This window comes from Danio rerio, chromosome 10 (assembly GCF_049306965.1).
Source record: "Danio rerio strain Tuebingen ecotype United States chromosome 10, GRCz12tu, whole genome shotgun sequence".
Classification (NCBI taxonomy): Eukaryota; Metazoa; Chordata; class Actinopteri; order Cypriniformes; family Danionidae; genus Danio; species Danio rerio.
This window is the reverse complement of record NC_133185.1, coordinates 23,860,001-23,875,783: the sequence shown is the minus strand read 5'-3', so window position 1 is coordinate 23,875,783 and position 15,783 is coordinate 23,860,001. Positions and strand designations below refer to the sequence as shown.

Here is a 15,783-nt window from a genome sequence, read left to right as displayed (position 1 = left end):
AGCGAACATCCTCAAACACCACAGCCAACAGAATCAACACTACAGGTTCACTTGAGGAGCGGGATTATAAATCACTGAACAACCTTTCAGCTCGCATCCGCATTTTACAGAGATTACATACCACGCATAGAAGAACATTCAAGCGTACATAGCAAAGTGTGTGTGTTTGTGTGTGTGTGAGCGTGTATGTGTGTGCCAACAGCTGCTCTGGGATCAGAGGAAATGCTTAAGGCATATTTAAACTCTTGCATATGCTCATATGATAAGAAAAAGCCCAGGGAAACTCACATTGGACAATTCTGTTCTCAATTTATGCCATATTTCCACACCAATCTCAATGGAAAAAAAAGTCTCAAATAAGAATTAATTATTGAATGTCGAAAACAAATTTGTTATAAATACAAAAAATGAAAAAAAGATTGTTTTGATTAGTCTAAATAAACTTGAATAAAATTTTTTATATCACTTGCAAGATGTAAAAACAAACATCTAAGCCTATTCCTTTTAAATGTATATATTAAGCCTATCTATCTTCCAGCCTGACCAGCTAAGACCAGGCTGGAAATGGCTGAAACCAGCCTGGACATGGCAAAAACCCCTAGGGGTTCATAGAGCTCTATATCCATGCTGGTCAACCAGCTACCCGCCAATCAACAGGTATAATTTCTTGTTTTTTCGGCAGGTAAGAGTTAACAATTGTATATAAAACCATCTCTCCAGTTGTGAGAAAAGGGCGCGCATACAAAAAAGAAATAAACAAAAGGAAAAAAAGCAGGAACCAGACGACGGCGTGTCTTGTTTGGAAGGTACTGTACGTATGGTTTCTGTTACACTGACTGTAATCATAATGAGTTGAAAGAATCCAGCCATTGGATGTTGTTTTAATAGCACCAGGCCCAGAAGTGTTGCTATAGGGACGTGCTTCCGATGTGTAATGTGTTGCCGGTTGTTAAGCAGTCTTCATAGTGACAGTGGTAAAGTAATGAGGTCAGCAAGGAAAAAAGAAAACAATCATAACACTCATGAGGCGATAACTAAACGTATTGAACACAAGTATGAATCATAAATGATAACCCCATTCCAGCACAAGACAGACAGGGAATAACGTATGTTTGTGTTTCTCACAGAAACTTGGAGTTCACTCACAAACTTCATAATAGAGGAGGGAGGAAGCACTATTTCAATGTACCTCCGAACTCATTTCATAATAGTTTCTCAGAGGAATGCAAAAGTTTTGAGTGAATAAAAGCACAGATGTCATCTCCACTATTTATTTAGGGCCTCTGTTTTCCTCACTTTGGGACTACTGATTGTGTGACTGTAAGTAGACACGCGCACACACACATACACACAAAAACTAAGTACTCAGTATGCGAGGGTAAACCCTGTGAGCACTAGAATGAATCTGAACTTGTGTGTGTTTCTGTGTTGAGTCACAGAGGAAAAGGCAAGCAATGGAGAATAATGATACAGGCCAAGATTTGGCAATGTGTAAGAGGGAAAAGAAAACAGCTGGAGGACGGGTTTATGAAATGAAAAACAGACTATTAAAAAAAAAAAAAAACAGTTCAGCCATCGCTAATCCATGTTGAGATTTAGGCAAGGCACATTACACCCATTTAAAGCCTTGTATCACCACGTTTTATTTCCTATAATGCCTTCTTTTGTCTGGGCTGAACGAGGTATAGCACCATCCACAAAGAGTTTTGTGGGATTTAGTCATTCTATTAGCTTTTACGCTAATCTACATGTTGAGAGTATAATATTAAATAGTAGAAAACACATTTAGAATTTTCTTAAGGGAAAACAAACCAAAGTATTGATGACTCATTTTGCCCTACACAGCTTTTTGTCCAATCAAATGCTGTCTGCTATGTCCCTCCCTCAATGTAAGTGCAACCAGCTAGCATTAGCAAATACCACACTATTATTAATGGCTTTGATGTACCTAAACTTATGTTTTTATTAATGCAGAGACAATCCCTTTAATGTGTCCAATCAAAACATCAACAACCAGGAAAAGCTGAGAATATGTTAGCTAAATTAGCTAACCTAGCTGCTCAGTTCAATGCCCTTTGCATTTAGAGCCTGTTTAGCAAGTTTTCTGCCCAACTTGGGTGGAAAACAAATAAAAAAGCAGAAATAAACACCAAAACATGGAGCTGCCATAAGAGCAGTTGTTGAAAGTCACCGTTAACTTTCTCTCTTTTATTTTTTGACACTTTCAGAACATAATGTAGCATTTTACTATGGCACTAAAATGGATGTCAACATTAAGAACTGCGCTGCGATAACTCACACTCAGAAAGCCTGTCAAAAGCACGATGACAAGTTAAGAGGAAAATCTGGCACCTTTGTATCGGTTTACCGGCTATTTAACATTGAACAGCCTTTCAATTGTTTCAAACGAAAAACATGAATAAGCTCATGTTGGAGCGAGCAGCACATTTCAGGCACAGCTTGGAGTTACAAAGATACAAAAAAAGACACATTAGCACATCGGTTGACATAGAAAGTAGCGGCATAGTTTCTTGTAAATCCTCACAACTCACATGACATACTCGTACTGCGCTCCAACCGAATCTACACAAACATCCATCTTGGGGTTGTTTAGCTCTTAAGTATATGTCAGTTAATAAGTACTGTATATGCGCACAGTTGAATACATAGCCTTTCAAAGTATACACATAGGCTATATGTACACTAGACACATTCATTCCTTTCCAGTTTTCCTGTTTAATTTTGCTTGACAATTTCAGAGATAACATTTGGATGTGCTAGATATTTTCACTGTTTTTAGTTTTACAAAATGTGGTGGCAAGTTAGCCTCTAAAGCTATAGGCTAACTAACCATAAGCAAACCATATTTTACCTCAGGTTCTCTTTGGAGGGTTGACAGCCCATATTGTCTTCTTCCATTAAGCCAGGAACATGTTCACTGTCATGTTTTTATTCTTTTTTGCACTTTCTTTTAGGACAACAAAGCCAGAACTAGGTTTCAGGAAGTCAGTCGCTAGTTCAATCACTGTTTAGGAAGCAATCTGACGCATCAAGATTTTTAGGATTGAATCATAACAGATTTGTTAGAAAATATGTGTAGTCTGAACATCGGTGTCTTGCTTTTCAAGTTTTGTTGTTAATGTTTTGTCCTCATTTCTTTTTCTAAAGTAAAATAACAGCCTGTTTTTGTGTTGACACCCTGTCTACAAACTAAGTAGTGCAATGACAGCTCAAAGTATGTGCAGTAGCGTAGAGTAAAATGCGGCAGGGGCCCCGATCTAAAACCGAAGAGTGTGTGTGTGTGTGTGGGGGGGGTTTATGCTCATCACAGGACTTTTAGAAACACAACCACTGTTCCAATGATGGAATCATCATCCTGGCCATCATCATACGCACTATATACAGACCAGGGGTGGCACTGGGGGAGGGGTGGCATTTGGACGATTTTTAGGCCCCAGAGTTACTATTAGGGGCTCCCCAATTAACCAACACCACCCCAGCCTGCTCTTCATTTACAACTGCGAGATGTCGCCACAACCCACTCTATCTCGGTCTTTACTTTCATTTCGTCTTTGATGCCCCCTTCCCCCTTTCCATGACAACATCAGCAGCATCCTGATACAGACCCTCGTGTACGGTGACAATCTGAAGTATATAGGAAAGTAACGGCATACAACATAGATAAAGCTAGCTTTATGCATTACTTAAATGAGTAGTATAAATGGGATTCAGACACACTACGTCATGGCCAATTACAGTCAGTTGTGTTGCTTTAAGCCTCATTCTAACTACGAGCGACTCGCTGTGACAAAGTGACAAGCAATCGTTCATTTCAATGGACAGTGAGTGAGTGACTTCCGGCGACCTCTGCCTAAGCGAGCAACAGTGACCGTTGGCAGTCAGGTGGGTGTGGCAAGCGACACAACAAAGTTGAGAATCCTTCAACTTTATGCAAATAAAGAACGACTTTCTTGAGCGTCAGCCAATAGTAGCACTAGTAGAGCCCACATGATCCTCTCTTAGCTTGGTGAGAGTCCGGTTGTATTCGTGCTGTATAGACTTACACAGACCTGCATTTACAGCATGTCACCACCCAGAGCAACAGGCAGCTACAAAGTCGCTGCTAGTGTGAATGAGGGGTCACTCCCATATCTCTTCTGAAGTTGTAGGACATCCTGGCACTTCTCACCTACAGTTTTTCGAATACCATGAATTCAGACAAACTATTCCGGTCACATTGTGTTTTTCAAATAGTATATAGTAGAGACGGATGTAATTTTGGATGCTCTGCATGTGTGCAGGACTAACAAAAGCTGTATTAAATAAAAACAAAAATGTTTTTGCTCATATCTTTTGGAGCAAATATGTAGACACTGGAAATGAATGAATCGTTCTAGTACACATATGTCTGGTTATGCTTTTACATGGAGCATACTTTGCAAGATTATGTATCCAGCTTTTTTGTGTCAAAACTTACATACTTTTGGCTTTAGTTTGGTAGTAAAAATGAAACTAGTTCCACAGCGTCACAAACAAGCTGTTCTTTAAAAGTGACTTTAAACCAATAAGTAATTCTACATTGCGTCTTCTTTAGCTAGCACCTCCTAAAATCCTTTTATTAACAGCTCACCGTTTCTTCACAGCCAAACAAAACCTTGACATTCTCATATTCCTAACCTTTAAGAAAGCAGCGCGATCCAAAAAAAGAGTTTGAAGCCAAAAAAAGGATGTTTTTTCAGCTAGAATGACTTGCGCTCTTCTTATTTTCTCCAACATTGCTAAGCTGCTTGTTTTTACATGCGGTTTCTTCTTCAATAACATTAACAGGCTTAATTTAATATCTCTGGTTGTGAAACGACACATGGTTTTTAATTAGCGACCACTGGAAAAGCTTCCTTTTATTGACTGGTACAGAAATGATCGCACTGAATGCCAAGGAAAAGGGCACGGGTGGAATATAATCTAATGATGACACTGATGTAAACTGAGTACAAAGTGTATAAAAAAATCAAATAAATTCCTAATTTAATCGACTTATAGCCACAAACAATGAAACAAGAAACTCAGTATGCTAAACCCTTGCTCTTGTTAATGAGTAAACAGCTTCTAGTACACACACTTGATCCCTCTGATTTCCAAAAAAACAAATAAAGTTAAATACAAAAAATAATAACATGACTCGTGGCGGGTAGAAGGTACAGTATAAAAATCATACAATCAGAAGTGCTCAAATGTGGATGGTGGATTTGTTTCCTTCTCTCTTCATATGAGGCGAATACTCTTTTTTTCTTGTCTAGATGTCTCCTTTAGGAAGTGGTGTAGGGTTGGGAAAGGGAAAACAATGGGAATGAGGGTGAGAGATCAGGGGTTAGGAGAGTAGAGAGTGCAGAATCATAGGCCCTGTGGAGGGTTCGGTTCGTGATTTGATGCGGTGGTTTGGGCAAACACCTTCGTTTATTGACACCTCTCTCCCCCAACGCCCTGCCCTCCTGTGGGATGGAGGACTAGTTTAGCCCAGGCTGGTGATGTTGGCTCTGCCACCAGGGGGTGCCACAATGCGTTGGGTGTTGCGGCGAGGGATGTTGTCATCAACTTGAGCACCTGAAATTATATAAATTTTTTAAAAATTTCACAAATGGTCATGTCCAAAAGTACGCAGGTATTTAAAAAATCTGAGATTTTCACGCTTTAATAATAAAAAAAAAACTTCCACATGACAACGCAAAAACACACTCTGATGTAGGGATGGGCGATTAATCGAAAAATAATCAAAATCAATATTCAGAACCTATTATTAATCAATTTTTTTCTGTTCAATTTTTTCAATTACTTTCCCTACCGCGTGCGGAATCACGTGACCCTGCTCTGTTTACACTTTCGTTGAGGGCAGCGTAAGCTCTAATGCAGCCTTCACTGTGACTGATGCCGATGCTGACCTCTCAAAAAATTTACTACACATTACGACAAAGCATAACGCAAGCTCTGTGATTAGTCAGCTTGATAGTGTTGACGAGTGTAGGTGGCGCGGAAAGAAAATAAATAAATAAATAAATGAATAAATAAATAAATAAATAAAAGAGTTGTTCATGAATCTTAATCGAGTTAAAATGTTCAATTAATCAAGAATTTCATTTTTGGCCAAATCAAATGGGGAATGAAGTATTTTTGTGAGTACATTGCAAATGTGAGAACAGAGGTGGATTAGCGTCCCACGGTCGAACAATGTGGAATATGTTTTTTGAACGTAAAAAATTTGCCTCATTCACGTCTTCGCATTTAGTGTGAACCCATCCTTCTTGGCCAACCAGAAAAGAGAAAATAGCGTGTACGCTGACATGAGGCAAAAACCCCGGCTGAATTGTCCATAGAACCACACTGTACCCAGAGTTCCGAAAAATCTTTACCCTAAAGTCAAAAGTTTTTGTTTCAGCCACCTGATACTCCTTTTTCATGAGGACAAACAGAGAAACCGCATAAAAAAATGTAAGTAGAAAGCCTAAAACGTAACAATGTTTTTTTTTATTTATTTTTTTTACTCTAACTGGAATTAGACTAAAATCACAAGATATAAAAATTTCAACTAATTTAAGCTATTGATAAAAAAAAGCAATAGTTAGTGATACTAATATTAGACATTTTCAGTTGGTCACCATTGAACATTTCTCATTTTGATTTATTTATTATGATGACAATAAAATTATTACAAACTAAATACACAAACATAAACAAAGCAAAAGTAATTAAAGATAACAACAAATTATAAATACAACTAATATTAATACAACTAAATATCTTTAGAAATATCAAAACTGTTCAAACTATTGAAAATATATAACTGTGAAAATAACAATATTAGCTAAATGATAATAAATGAACAATGGTACAGATTAGCCAATAAATTAAATCAATTACAATAACAATTAAGCATTTAAATACATTAAATAATAAAAACTACAGTTGAAGTCATACTTATTAGCTCCCCTTTGAATTTTTTTCTTTTTTAAATATTTCGCAAATGATGTTTAACAGAGCAAGGAAATTTTCACAGAATGTCTGATAATATTTTTTCTTCTAAAGAAAGTCTTATTGGTTTTATTTCAGCTAGAATAAAAGCAGTTTTAAACTTTTTAAAACCATTTTAAGGTCAACATTATTAGCCCCTTTAAGCTATATTTTTTTGATTGTCTACAGAACAAACCATCGATATACAACAACTTGCCTAATTACCCTAACCTGCCTAGTTAACCTAATTAACCTAGTTAAGCCTTTAAATGTAATTTTAAGCTGTATAGAAGCGTCTTGAAAAACATCTAGTCAAATATTATTTACTGTCATCATGGCAAAGATAAAATAAGTCAGTTATTAGAAATGCGTTATTAAAATTATTACGCTTAGAAATGTGTTAAAAAAATCCGCTCTCTGTTAAACAGAAATTTGAGAAAAATAAACGGGGGGAATAATAATTCAGGGGGCCAATAATTCTGACTTCAACTGTATGTATTTTTATTATTGTATTTCGTCTAGCTGCCAAGCAAATATTTCTCATTTTCATGTAGTCTAACTTGATTTGCTACAATTAATACATAAAAAAATTACTAAAACACAGAAAACATGACTTAAAATAAAAAAAAAACACGGAAAATGTTAAAACATTAATACATTCTCTAAAACAAAATAAAAACTTATTGTAACTTAAAACAAGTACAGAAAAGCTACTACAATAAAATCCTTGATTAATAGGTTCTTTAACGAATGTAGCATAAAAATATGTCAGTTTAAAATGAATAACAACTTAAAGAATGAATTTCTCTAATACCAGATAGCAAGGAATGTTGTTCAATTGGATAAATTATCTTTATTGACTTGCGTAATGTGTGTTGTTGTGAAGTGCTCACTCACCAGAGAGGCTGAAGCCGGACTGGTGCAGGTTGCGGACGGGTTGCCCGGGCTGCTTGGCAGGAGAGGTTTTAGCAGAGGAAGCAGGCGTCACAGCTTTGGGCGTCACTGACACTTCACAGACCGGCCCGTCGTACAGACCCCGCGGGACGCCCCGCAGTTCAGCAAGCTAAAACACCACAGTGCAACAACTTATATTTTCAGTAATCTATTTAATTATAATATTGAAATTGTGAATGTAATCATAAAAATAAATGCTACTATTACTAATGATTATTTCAATAGAAAGTATATATATATATATATATATATATATATATATATATATATATATATATATATATATATATATATATATAAAAGTATATATATATATATATATATATATATATATATATATATATATATATATATATATATATATATAAGTATATATATATATATATATATATATATATATATATATATATATATATATATATATATATATATATATATATATATATATATATACACTTTATATATAACATTCTATTTAATTATTATTTATAAATTATAATACATTATACTTTGAATAAAAATGCTAATGACAACAATAAAAAATCTTTTGTATTGTACGATTGAAAGTAAATGTAAATATTGTAAGATTTTTGAAATGTAAACATGTAAATATATTAATAAACAATAATAAGTCAAAAACAGCATTTACAGAATAAACAGCATAAATTTTTGTTATGGATACATTCATTCATTTTCTTGTCGGCTTAGTCCCGGAATGAATCGCCAACTTATCCAGCAAGTGTTTACGCAGCGGATGCCCTTCCAGCCGCAACCCATCTCTGGGAAATGTTATGGATACATATTTAGTTTATTGATTAATGTGTGTAACTCACCCTGCTGCGGGCCTTTATCCTCTTGTAAACGTAGTCAGGGAAGGGTTTGCGGGATATGAAGCGTCCGGACCCTTCAGTGGTGTGCAGGGTTCCTTCCTCCAGCACAATCTTGCCCTGACTGATGACCACCAGGGGCACTCCACGCACCTCCATACCCTCGAAAATGTTGTACTCCACTGCCTGCAAAACAACAAACAGACCGTCATGCAGTGACATCACTTTTCACAGCCTCCCAAGGCTGATTGTTGTTTAAATCAATGACCAAGTAATCGATTAATCAGTTATCGATAAATGATGGTTCAGTGTCTCATTGGCAGGATGTGCAAATGACACTCCAAAAAAAAACCCTCCCTACACAAATCAAGGCATTTTTACTGTAAATATTAAACGCTAGTAGGATTGTGGAAAGAATCATTTAATAGAAGCATTTAATGGGTAAATGTAATGACAAGTATACAAAATATCAAAAGCGCCTCTCGGGTATAAATACGATCAGCCGGTACATGTGTGCGTCCATTGCTGCATCCAAACACTTTTGCCAGTGAATTAGGGTAATTAGCATGCTTAGAACAGCTTGGACTATTTGGAACAGTACTTTGGGTTTTCCCATTGACTTTGACAGTTTGCAAAGGGTATGAATAATTTTGGACATGTCACTTTTTGTTCAAATGTAAATAAAAGCTGAGAAATATATATATGTTTTCCCACAAAGATGCCTCTTGTACATCATCTTTTGGGATAAGCCTGTGTCATTTCCACTCAAAAAAAGAAAAAAAAATTGTAAATAAAAAAGCTTGTAAATAAAAGTATCTTAAAGTCAGAATTTGCCAATAATTTCGGGTCTGAATCTAGCATCAGCTTACAGAATAAGAACATTATTTTCTGAACGTTTAACTTGTTGATGCTAATGAGGTCAGAAATCATTTCACAAACACTGCTGTTCTTCTGGAGGTTCAGAAATGCAGTAGAGCGAAAGCAAGGCATGTTGTAAATGAAAGGGAGGGAAAGAGGGAGGAAGTATATAACGGTTTACAGGATGTGTGTGTGTGAGTGTGTGTATGTTGGCTAAAGTGTGACCACCCTTCTAAATGCTACTGGCGGTTTCCTAAAAGCAATACAGAGTGTCCCACAAGACCTAAAATCAGCATGAGGCTATTCACTGACTCTGATAAACCATGCACACACATATTCCATTAATGCAGGGGTGCCCAAACTCTGTCCTGGAGGGCCGGTGTCCTGCATATTTTAGTTCCAACCCCAATTAAACACACCTGAACAAGCTAATCAAGCTCTATCTAGGTATACTAAAACTTCCAGGCAAGTGTTTTAAAGGAAGTTAGAGCTAAACTATGCAGGACACCGGCCCTGCAGGACTGAGTTTGGACACCCCTGCATTAATGCATCTTTGCTGATTAAATGTAAGATATTCTTTAAACTTTTACAAACCTATACTTTTAAAAAAGCAGTTTCAGCTTTTTTTTTTATTTCAGCAAATAACTACTTTTAATAAATATATTCTGTTTTCTCAATTGGGGACATTTTTTCCCTGATTCTACTATAATTTTACAATTTAAATAAAACATTAATCTAAAATATGATTATATTTAGGGCGACACGGTGGCTCATAATGTATCTGTGTGAATGGGTGTGTACGTATGTTGCCCAGTACTGGGTTGCAGCTGGAAAGGTATCCGCTGTGTAAAACATATGCTGAATAAGTTGGTGGCTCATTCTGCTGTGGCCACCCCAAGTGAATAAAGAGACTAAGCCTAAGGAAAATGAATGAATGAATGGATATATTTTAAAAGTAATCATTACACAGCAAACCTATCAAAATTAAACTACTGTACACCTATTATACCTATAATGCATTGTTTAGGGGGAAAAAAGATCATTTTATATTCATAGAAAGTGTATTAAATGCAAGTAAAGTGTTCACTTGTAATGTTTCAAAAACATTTTATAAAAATAAAATATTAAAATATGGGCGATTTAAAGTTGGATCTTCATTCAGTGTAATACATACTTATGTAAAAATTAAACAACACTGTCAAAAAACTGACATATTTGAGAAAAACCTAGTGGCTCGAAGCATAATATTAGTACTCATATTTTTGGTCTACAGTGCAACATTTAAATAGAATCTTTAATAAGTCATAATATTATTATAGTTCTACTAGGCATGGGCTGGTATACTGTATGATTCTGATGGTTTGATAACCTTGGATAAACATATCACGGTTTCACGGTATTGTGATCACTGCTCTAAACCATATTCATTTTTAATGTCTGACTAAAAAACTAAACTTTTTCCCATTTGAACACAACATATTTCATTTTAATAAACATTTTAAATATTTTGGAGCAGTAGCTAAACATGCCAGGCATAATCATTCAAATGTATCATTGCTGTCTTCATTAATTACAACAACACAGATGTTTTACATGTTAAAACAGTATCTTTGGATATCTTTTCTGCTGGAGATACTGTTGTTCTAAAAAACAAACAAACAAACAAAAACCTAATAAAAAAATCATACATATAACGCAGGAACGGTATAACAGAAAGTTTTAGTGGTTTTAAAACTTTGACTTTTCCAAACTGCGGTATACCTTGAACAGTTATTATCCCATGCCTAAGTTCTATATATGCCTGACAAGACAATGCCTGCCTATAAAGCCCTTTTCATATTTGACCAACACACTAACGTATTAATATTTACATTATACTAACACACTATTTATGATTTATCTTTAATATATAATATTTATCCTAGTTTTACTAATAACATCAATCTAGGTTTTAAGATGTTTAGATCTAGAATAAACATAATATCCACTAGACAAAACAGCACAACCCTGGAGAGCCAACATTCTCTTAGCCCACAAACATAAACGTAAGACATTAAAATAAGATCCTGATGCCGATGTGTTTCTGTTCCTCCTCCAAACCAGGAGGGAGACATCAATTACCCAGCAGAGCTGAGAATGACATCACCGCATGAGTAAGCCCACACCCAACATTTGGTCAACATAACCAGTGTTCACTGGTCAAACCACTGCTACACTACACTGACAGAAGTACGTTTCACCACAACACTTAAACACAATCAATAATGTGGAGCAGGGAATCATGCACTGCAGAGACCAAAGTACCTCCAAGTATCTCTATTTAATAGCACATTTTTAGGCTGGTGAAAAATGGCAGTTCTCTTCTTTACATGAATGGTTGAGGGCAACTGAGAGAGCTTTACTTTTCTAACTGTTGTGAAGTAAATTCCAGAACCAAATGTAGTACCTACTTGAATAGCGTGCAATCCTGGCTGCAGCGATGGTGTTTTTTTGGTGTTTTCTTGGTAAAGAAAGCAGCTCTGCACTCATAAACACTACTTTAATATATATCATTAAGAGGTCAAATGTTTTCTAAAGTAGTTCACACTGCACAATCTTTTCGCTTGCTGACAGGCAATCATTGACAAATTATTAGGAATCCCAGAATCAGATACAATAGAGAATCTGTGGCCAATGCCTGACATGCTAAATATCAGGACCTGTCAGCAAAACAAAATCATGTTATATCAAAGTGTCCTGACAGAAAAACACATCGGCGATGACCTACAGCCAATCAGAAAGCAGAGTTCGGGCAGGAGTTACAGACTACATCCAAATAAATAAGTAGTATTAAAAAGAAAACAGGCAGAAACATTAGCCGCAGCAACCACTACTGGTACAGGAGCCAATCAGCCATCGGTATAAACTGATTTTTCTCCGAGAGAAGAAGCTCAAAACAGACGTGTGCTTTTATGACAGTTTTTTTGGTCAACAAACAAACTGGAATCTGAGTGAATACTAGCTTTACAGACATAAGAAGTATATCCACATAAAGCTGGAAATTTCTACTTTTAAATGAACCAACTACACTTGAAAACTAAAGGGTTTTGGTTTTGTTATCTCTATGAAACTAACGCGAGGTACAGTCCGTCCTGTCAAACACACATCACATGACAGAAACTACTCAAACCCCCACAAACTCATAAATAAGAGTCGCTGTCAATTCTGAAGGAGATTCGTCATCAAGAACAAGTTGTGAGTAACTTCAGAGGAGCTGCGCGATCAGAAGATCATTATCCAGAGGATGATAATGTGTAACACGGCATAAATGAGGTTAGTGTCGTGATCTCGTTCCTTTCTAGTGGGCATTAGCTCGGGCAACCTGAAAACATGCTGATTTTTTATTTTTTTTGAACATTTAGACTTGAAACTTATTCTGCTGTTATGTGATTGGTTCGTTCTTTTTCCTATTTTTTGCTTTCTTTTTCTTAATAGGTGAATCATTAAACAGATGCAGCTATTCTTATGGCATATTTAATGAGCTAGTAAGATGCATTCGAGAGACTTTCACTTTCTCCAGAGAACTCATGATAACAACGTGAGCGTGATTATTGAAGTGCTTCTGACATCAAAACGCGAGAGTGAATCGCGAAAAAAACAGAGCAAATGATTGTTTCAGTAACCCAAACCATGATCAAACTGCCATGTTTAACTATTATCCTCACCTTTTGGACTACTATGAACTCGGAATGATGGAATTACTTTCTAACAAGAGGCTACATGTGCTGGTGAAGGTTAAAAACATAAATGAGAGGTTTGCACTGACTGTGAGCTTTATGTTGCGTGTTGTTTTTGAAGCCAAATAAGGACTAAATGTCTGCTGTGTGTAGTTTTTCTGTAATTGGTAACATATCGGAGACTGTAAGGGTCTTTATGTGGTCATATATGTTGCATTTATTTATTTATTTTATATAATTACAGACGTTACAGTAAGCTGTTTCGCACTGTCATTGATCTGCAGTTATAATCAAATTATGTCCATAGAAAGGTTAGTAATGAACATTTATACACAAGTATCTATGTGTATAAAGCATCTGTTTTGTTATGATATGTGAACGACCCGTACAGCTTTACTTTGGGCAAGATTTTCTTGAGCGAGAATAACATTGACTGAAACTTTCTGTCATACACCACACCCACCAAAAGGGTACCATTGACAGTAAAAACTCAAACCTGATAAACGTGACCCGTACCGTACTGTACCACTATTAGAGTCTATTAGACTATTAGAGTCTATTAGACTATTAGAGTCCATTAAAGGGACTTTGGTTTTGAGTTGATTTGTGTTGTGTATTCTTCTGTCACTAATCCATAGCGCAGTGTTAACACAGCAGAAACTGAACGCTGTCATTGTATAACGATGGATTGCTCTGTAGACAATCGAAAAAAAAATATTGCTTCAGGAGACTAATAATATTTTAATAATGTTTTAAATAGCCAATATAAAACAAATATCTCCAGAAGAAAAAATATTACAGCAAATCCTGTGATAAATTACTCGGTTAAACATAATTTGGCAAATATTTGAAAAAGAAAACAAATTCACAGGAGGGCTAATGGAGGCACTTCAACTACACATATTCTGATACATGTTGACTTTAAACACATGTAATAGCAGGACTCACCAGATTGTGGCTCTTGGCTGAGATGATCTTCGTAACATCAGGGTCCCACAGAACAAGATCGGCATCTGAGCCCACAGCAATGCGGCCCTTGCGCGGATACAGGTTGAAGATCTTAGCAGCATTGGTGCTGGTGACAGCCACAAACTGATTTTCATCCATTTTTCCTGTTACCTACAGGCGACAGGGACCACAGGGAGAGATGACAGTTGGTCTCGATTGTGTTTGTGTCCACTGGAGTGTGCCTGTCTGTTCGGCTGCAACTATTTAGACTCTCATGACTACTGACTAATTGTGTTTATGCGACTAAAGGAGGAGTAGATGGTGTGCTGTGGCAGTTTGTGATTAAATGTCAGCCCTTATTGTTTGCAGGTTAGCATTTGTGTCTTACCACACATTTGTCCCAGATGATGGACATCCTTTCCTCTGTGCCATTGGTGCCCTCTGGGATGAGGGTGAAGTCATCTTTACCAACAGCTCTCTGGGATGTGTTAAAGGTGCAGTGAGCACTTCCTGTTACCTGCAGATCCCCACTGTGAGAAAACAAATATCATTTTAGGACAACATGAAAGATGTACATTAACTACTTGGTACAAAAATGTACACTAAACCTAACTCTAAATGAACTCTAAATGAACTAAAACAGGCCTTTTTGTTTAAACTTATTATATTACTGACGTAGTAGGGCACCTACCTACCCCTTTTTTAAGATTTAATATAAGTCTTTTGTGACTCCAGAATGTGTCTGTAAAGTTTCAGCTGAAAACACCCATCAGATTATTTATTGTACCTGTTAATATTGGATTTTCTCCTCTGAACCCAATGTAACTGTTTTTGTTGCCTGTGCCTTTAATGCTAGTTCTACCTGCCCACCGTTCCCACATGACTGTTAGAGTGTGCCTCAATCTCTTCCTCAGCTGCATCAGATAAACAGCACAGTGACAGACATGACCAAAGAAGAAGATCTCATGTAACATGTCTAAAGATGTTGTGTGTATTTGTTTTGGAGATAACTCAAGCCTTTATGCAACGATGAGTGATTCAGAATGTTGTTACAAAGTTAACACACACACAGCGCATTTTTGCATGGCAAATGTGATAGAATAGACATGAATTTCATCTGCTATATGAATATCCGTAATGTTAATGTACAAAATAAACCAGATTTAAAGTCTACAACCTGGGATTGAAGCATCTCCTTTTATAATTGTACTGACATGCAGCTTTGGTGATAAAATAAAATTGCTGTAATTCATTACAAACAAGCACTGTTTTAAAAACGCTTTAAACTTATGAAATTCAATCTTCGTCACATTTAATGGTGATTGATGATCACAGAGAGCTGAACAGATCTTTTATTCCCGGTTGCTTTGCGCAAGTCCTGCCTTGTTAATATGCTTATATGCGTTACAACAGAGACATGTTAATACGTGGCTGACAATCAAATCGGTGGGTGGGAACTGCACTACTACGCCATGTTG

General features: G+C 36.3%; 1 protein-coding gene across 4 annotated transcripts in view; it reads right to left on the bottom strand.

The window, feature by feature from the left end:
- Positions 1–2,165: 2,165 nt before the first annotated feature.
- The window catches only part of dpysl2b (dihydropyrimidinase like 2b), a 48,946-nt gene continuing 35,328 nt past the window's right edge, over positions 2,166–15,783 (bottom strand). For 3 of the 4 annotated variants that reach the window (XM_068223800.2, XM_073913978.1, XM_005155631.6), the window contains exons 11-15: positions 14,694–14,835; positions 14,306–14,476; positions 8,790–8,969; positions 7,900–8,065; positions 2,166–5,601 (exon numbers count right to left, since the gene is read on the bottom strand). In XM_068223800.2, the coding sequence (XP_068079901.2) occupies positions 5,510–5,601; positions 7,900–8,065; positions 8,790–8,969; positions 14,306–14,476; positions 14,694–14,835 (751 nt within the window). In that variant the 3' untranslated portion in view covers positions 2,166–5,509. The remainder of the gene's footprint in view (positions 5,602–7,899; positions 8,066–8,789; positions 8,970–14,305; positions 14,477–14,693; positions 14,836–15,783) is intronic. The other variant, NM_001020517.2, reaches the window with a different exon arrangement.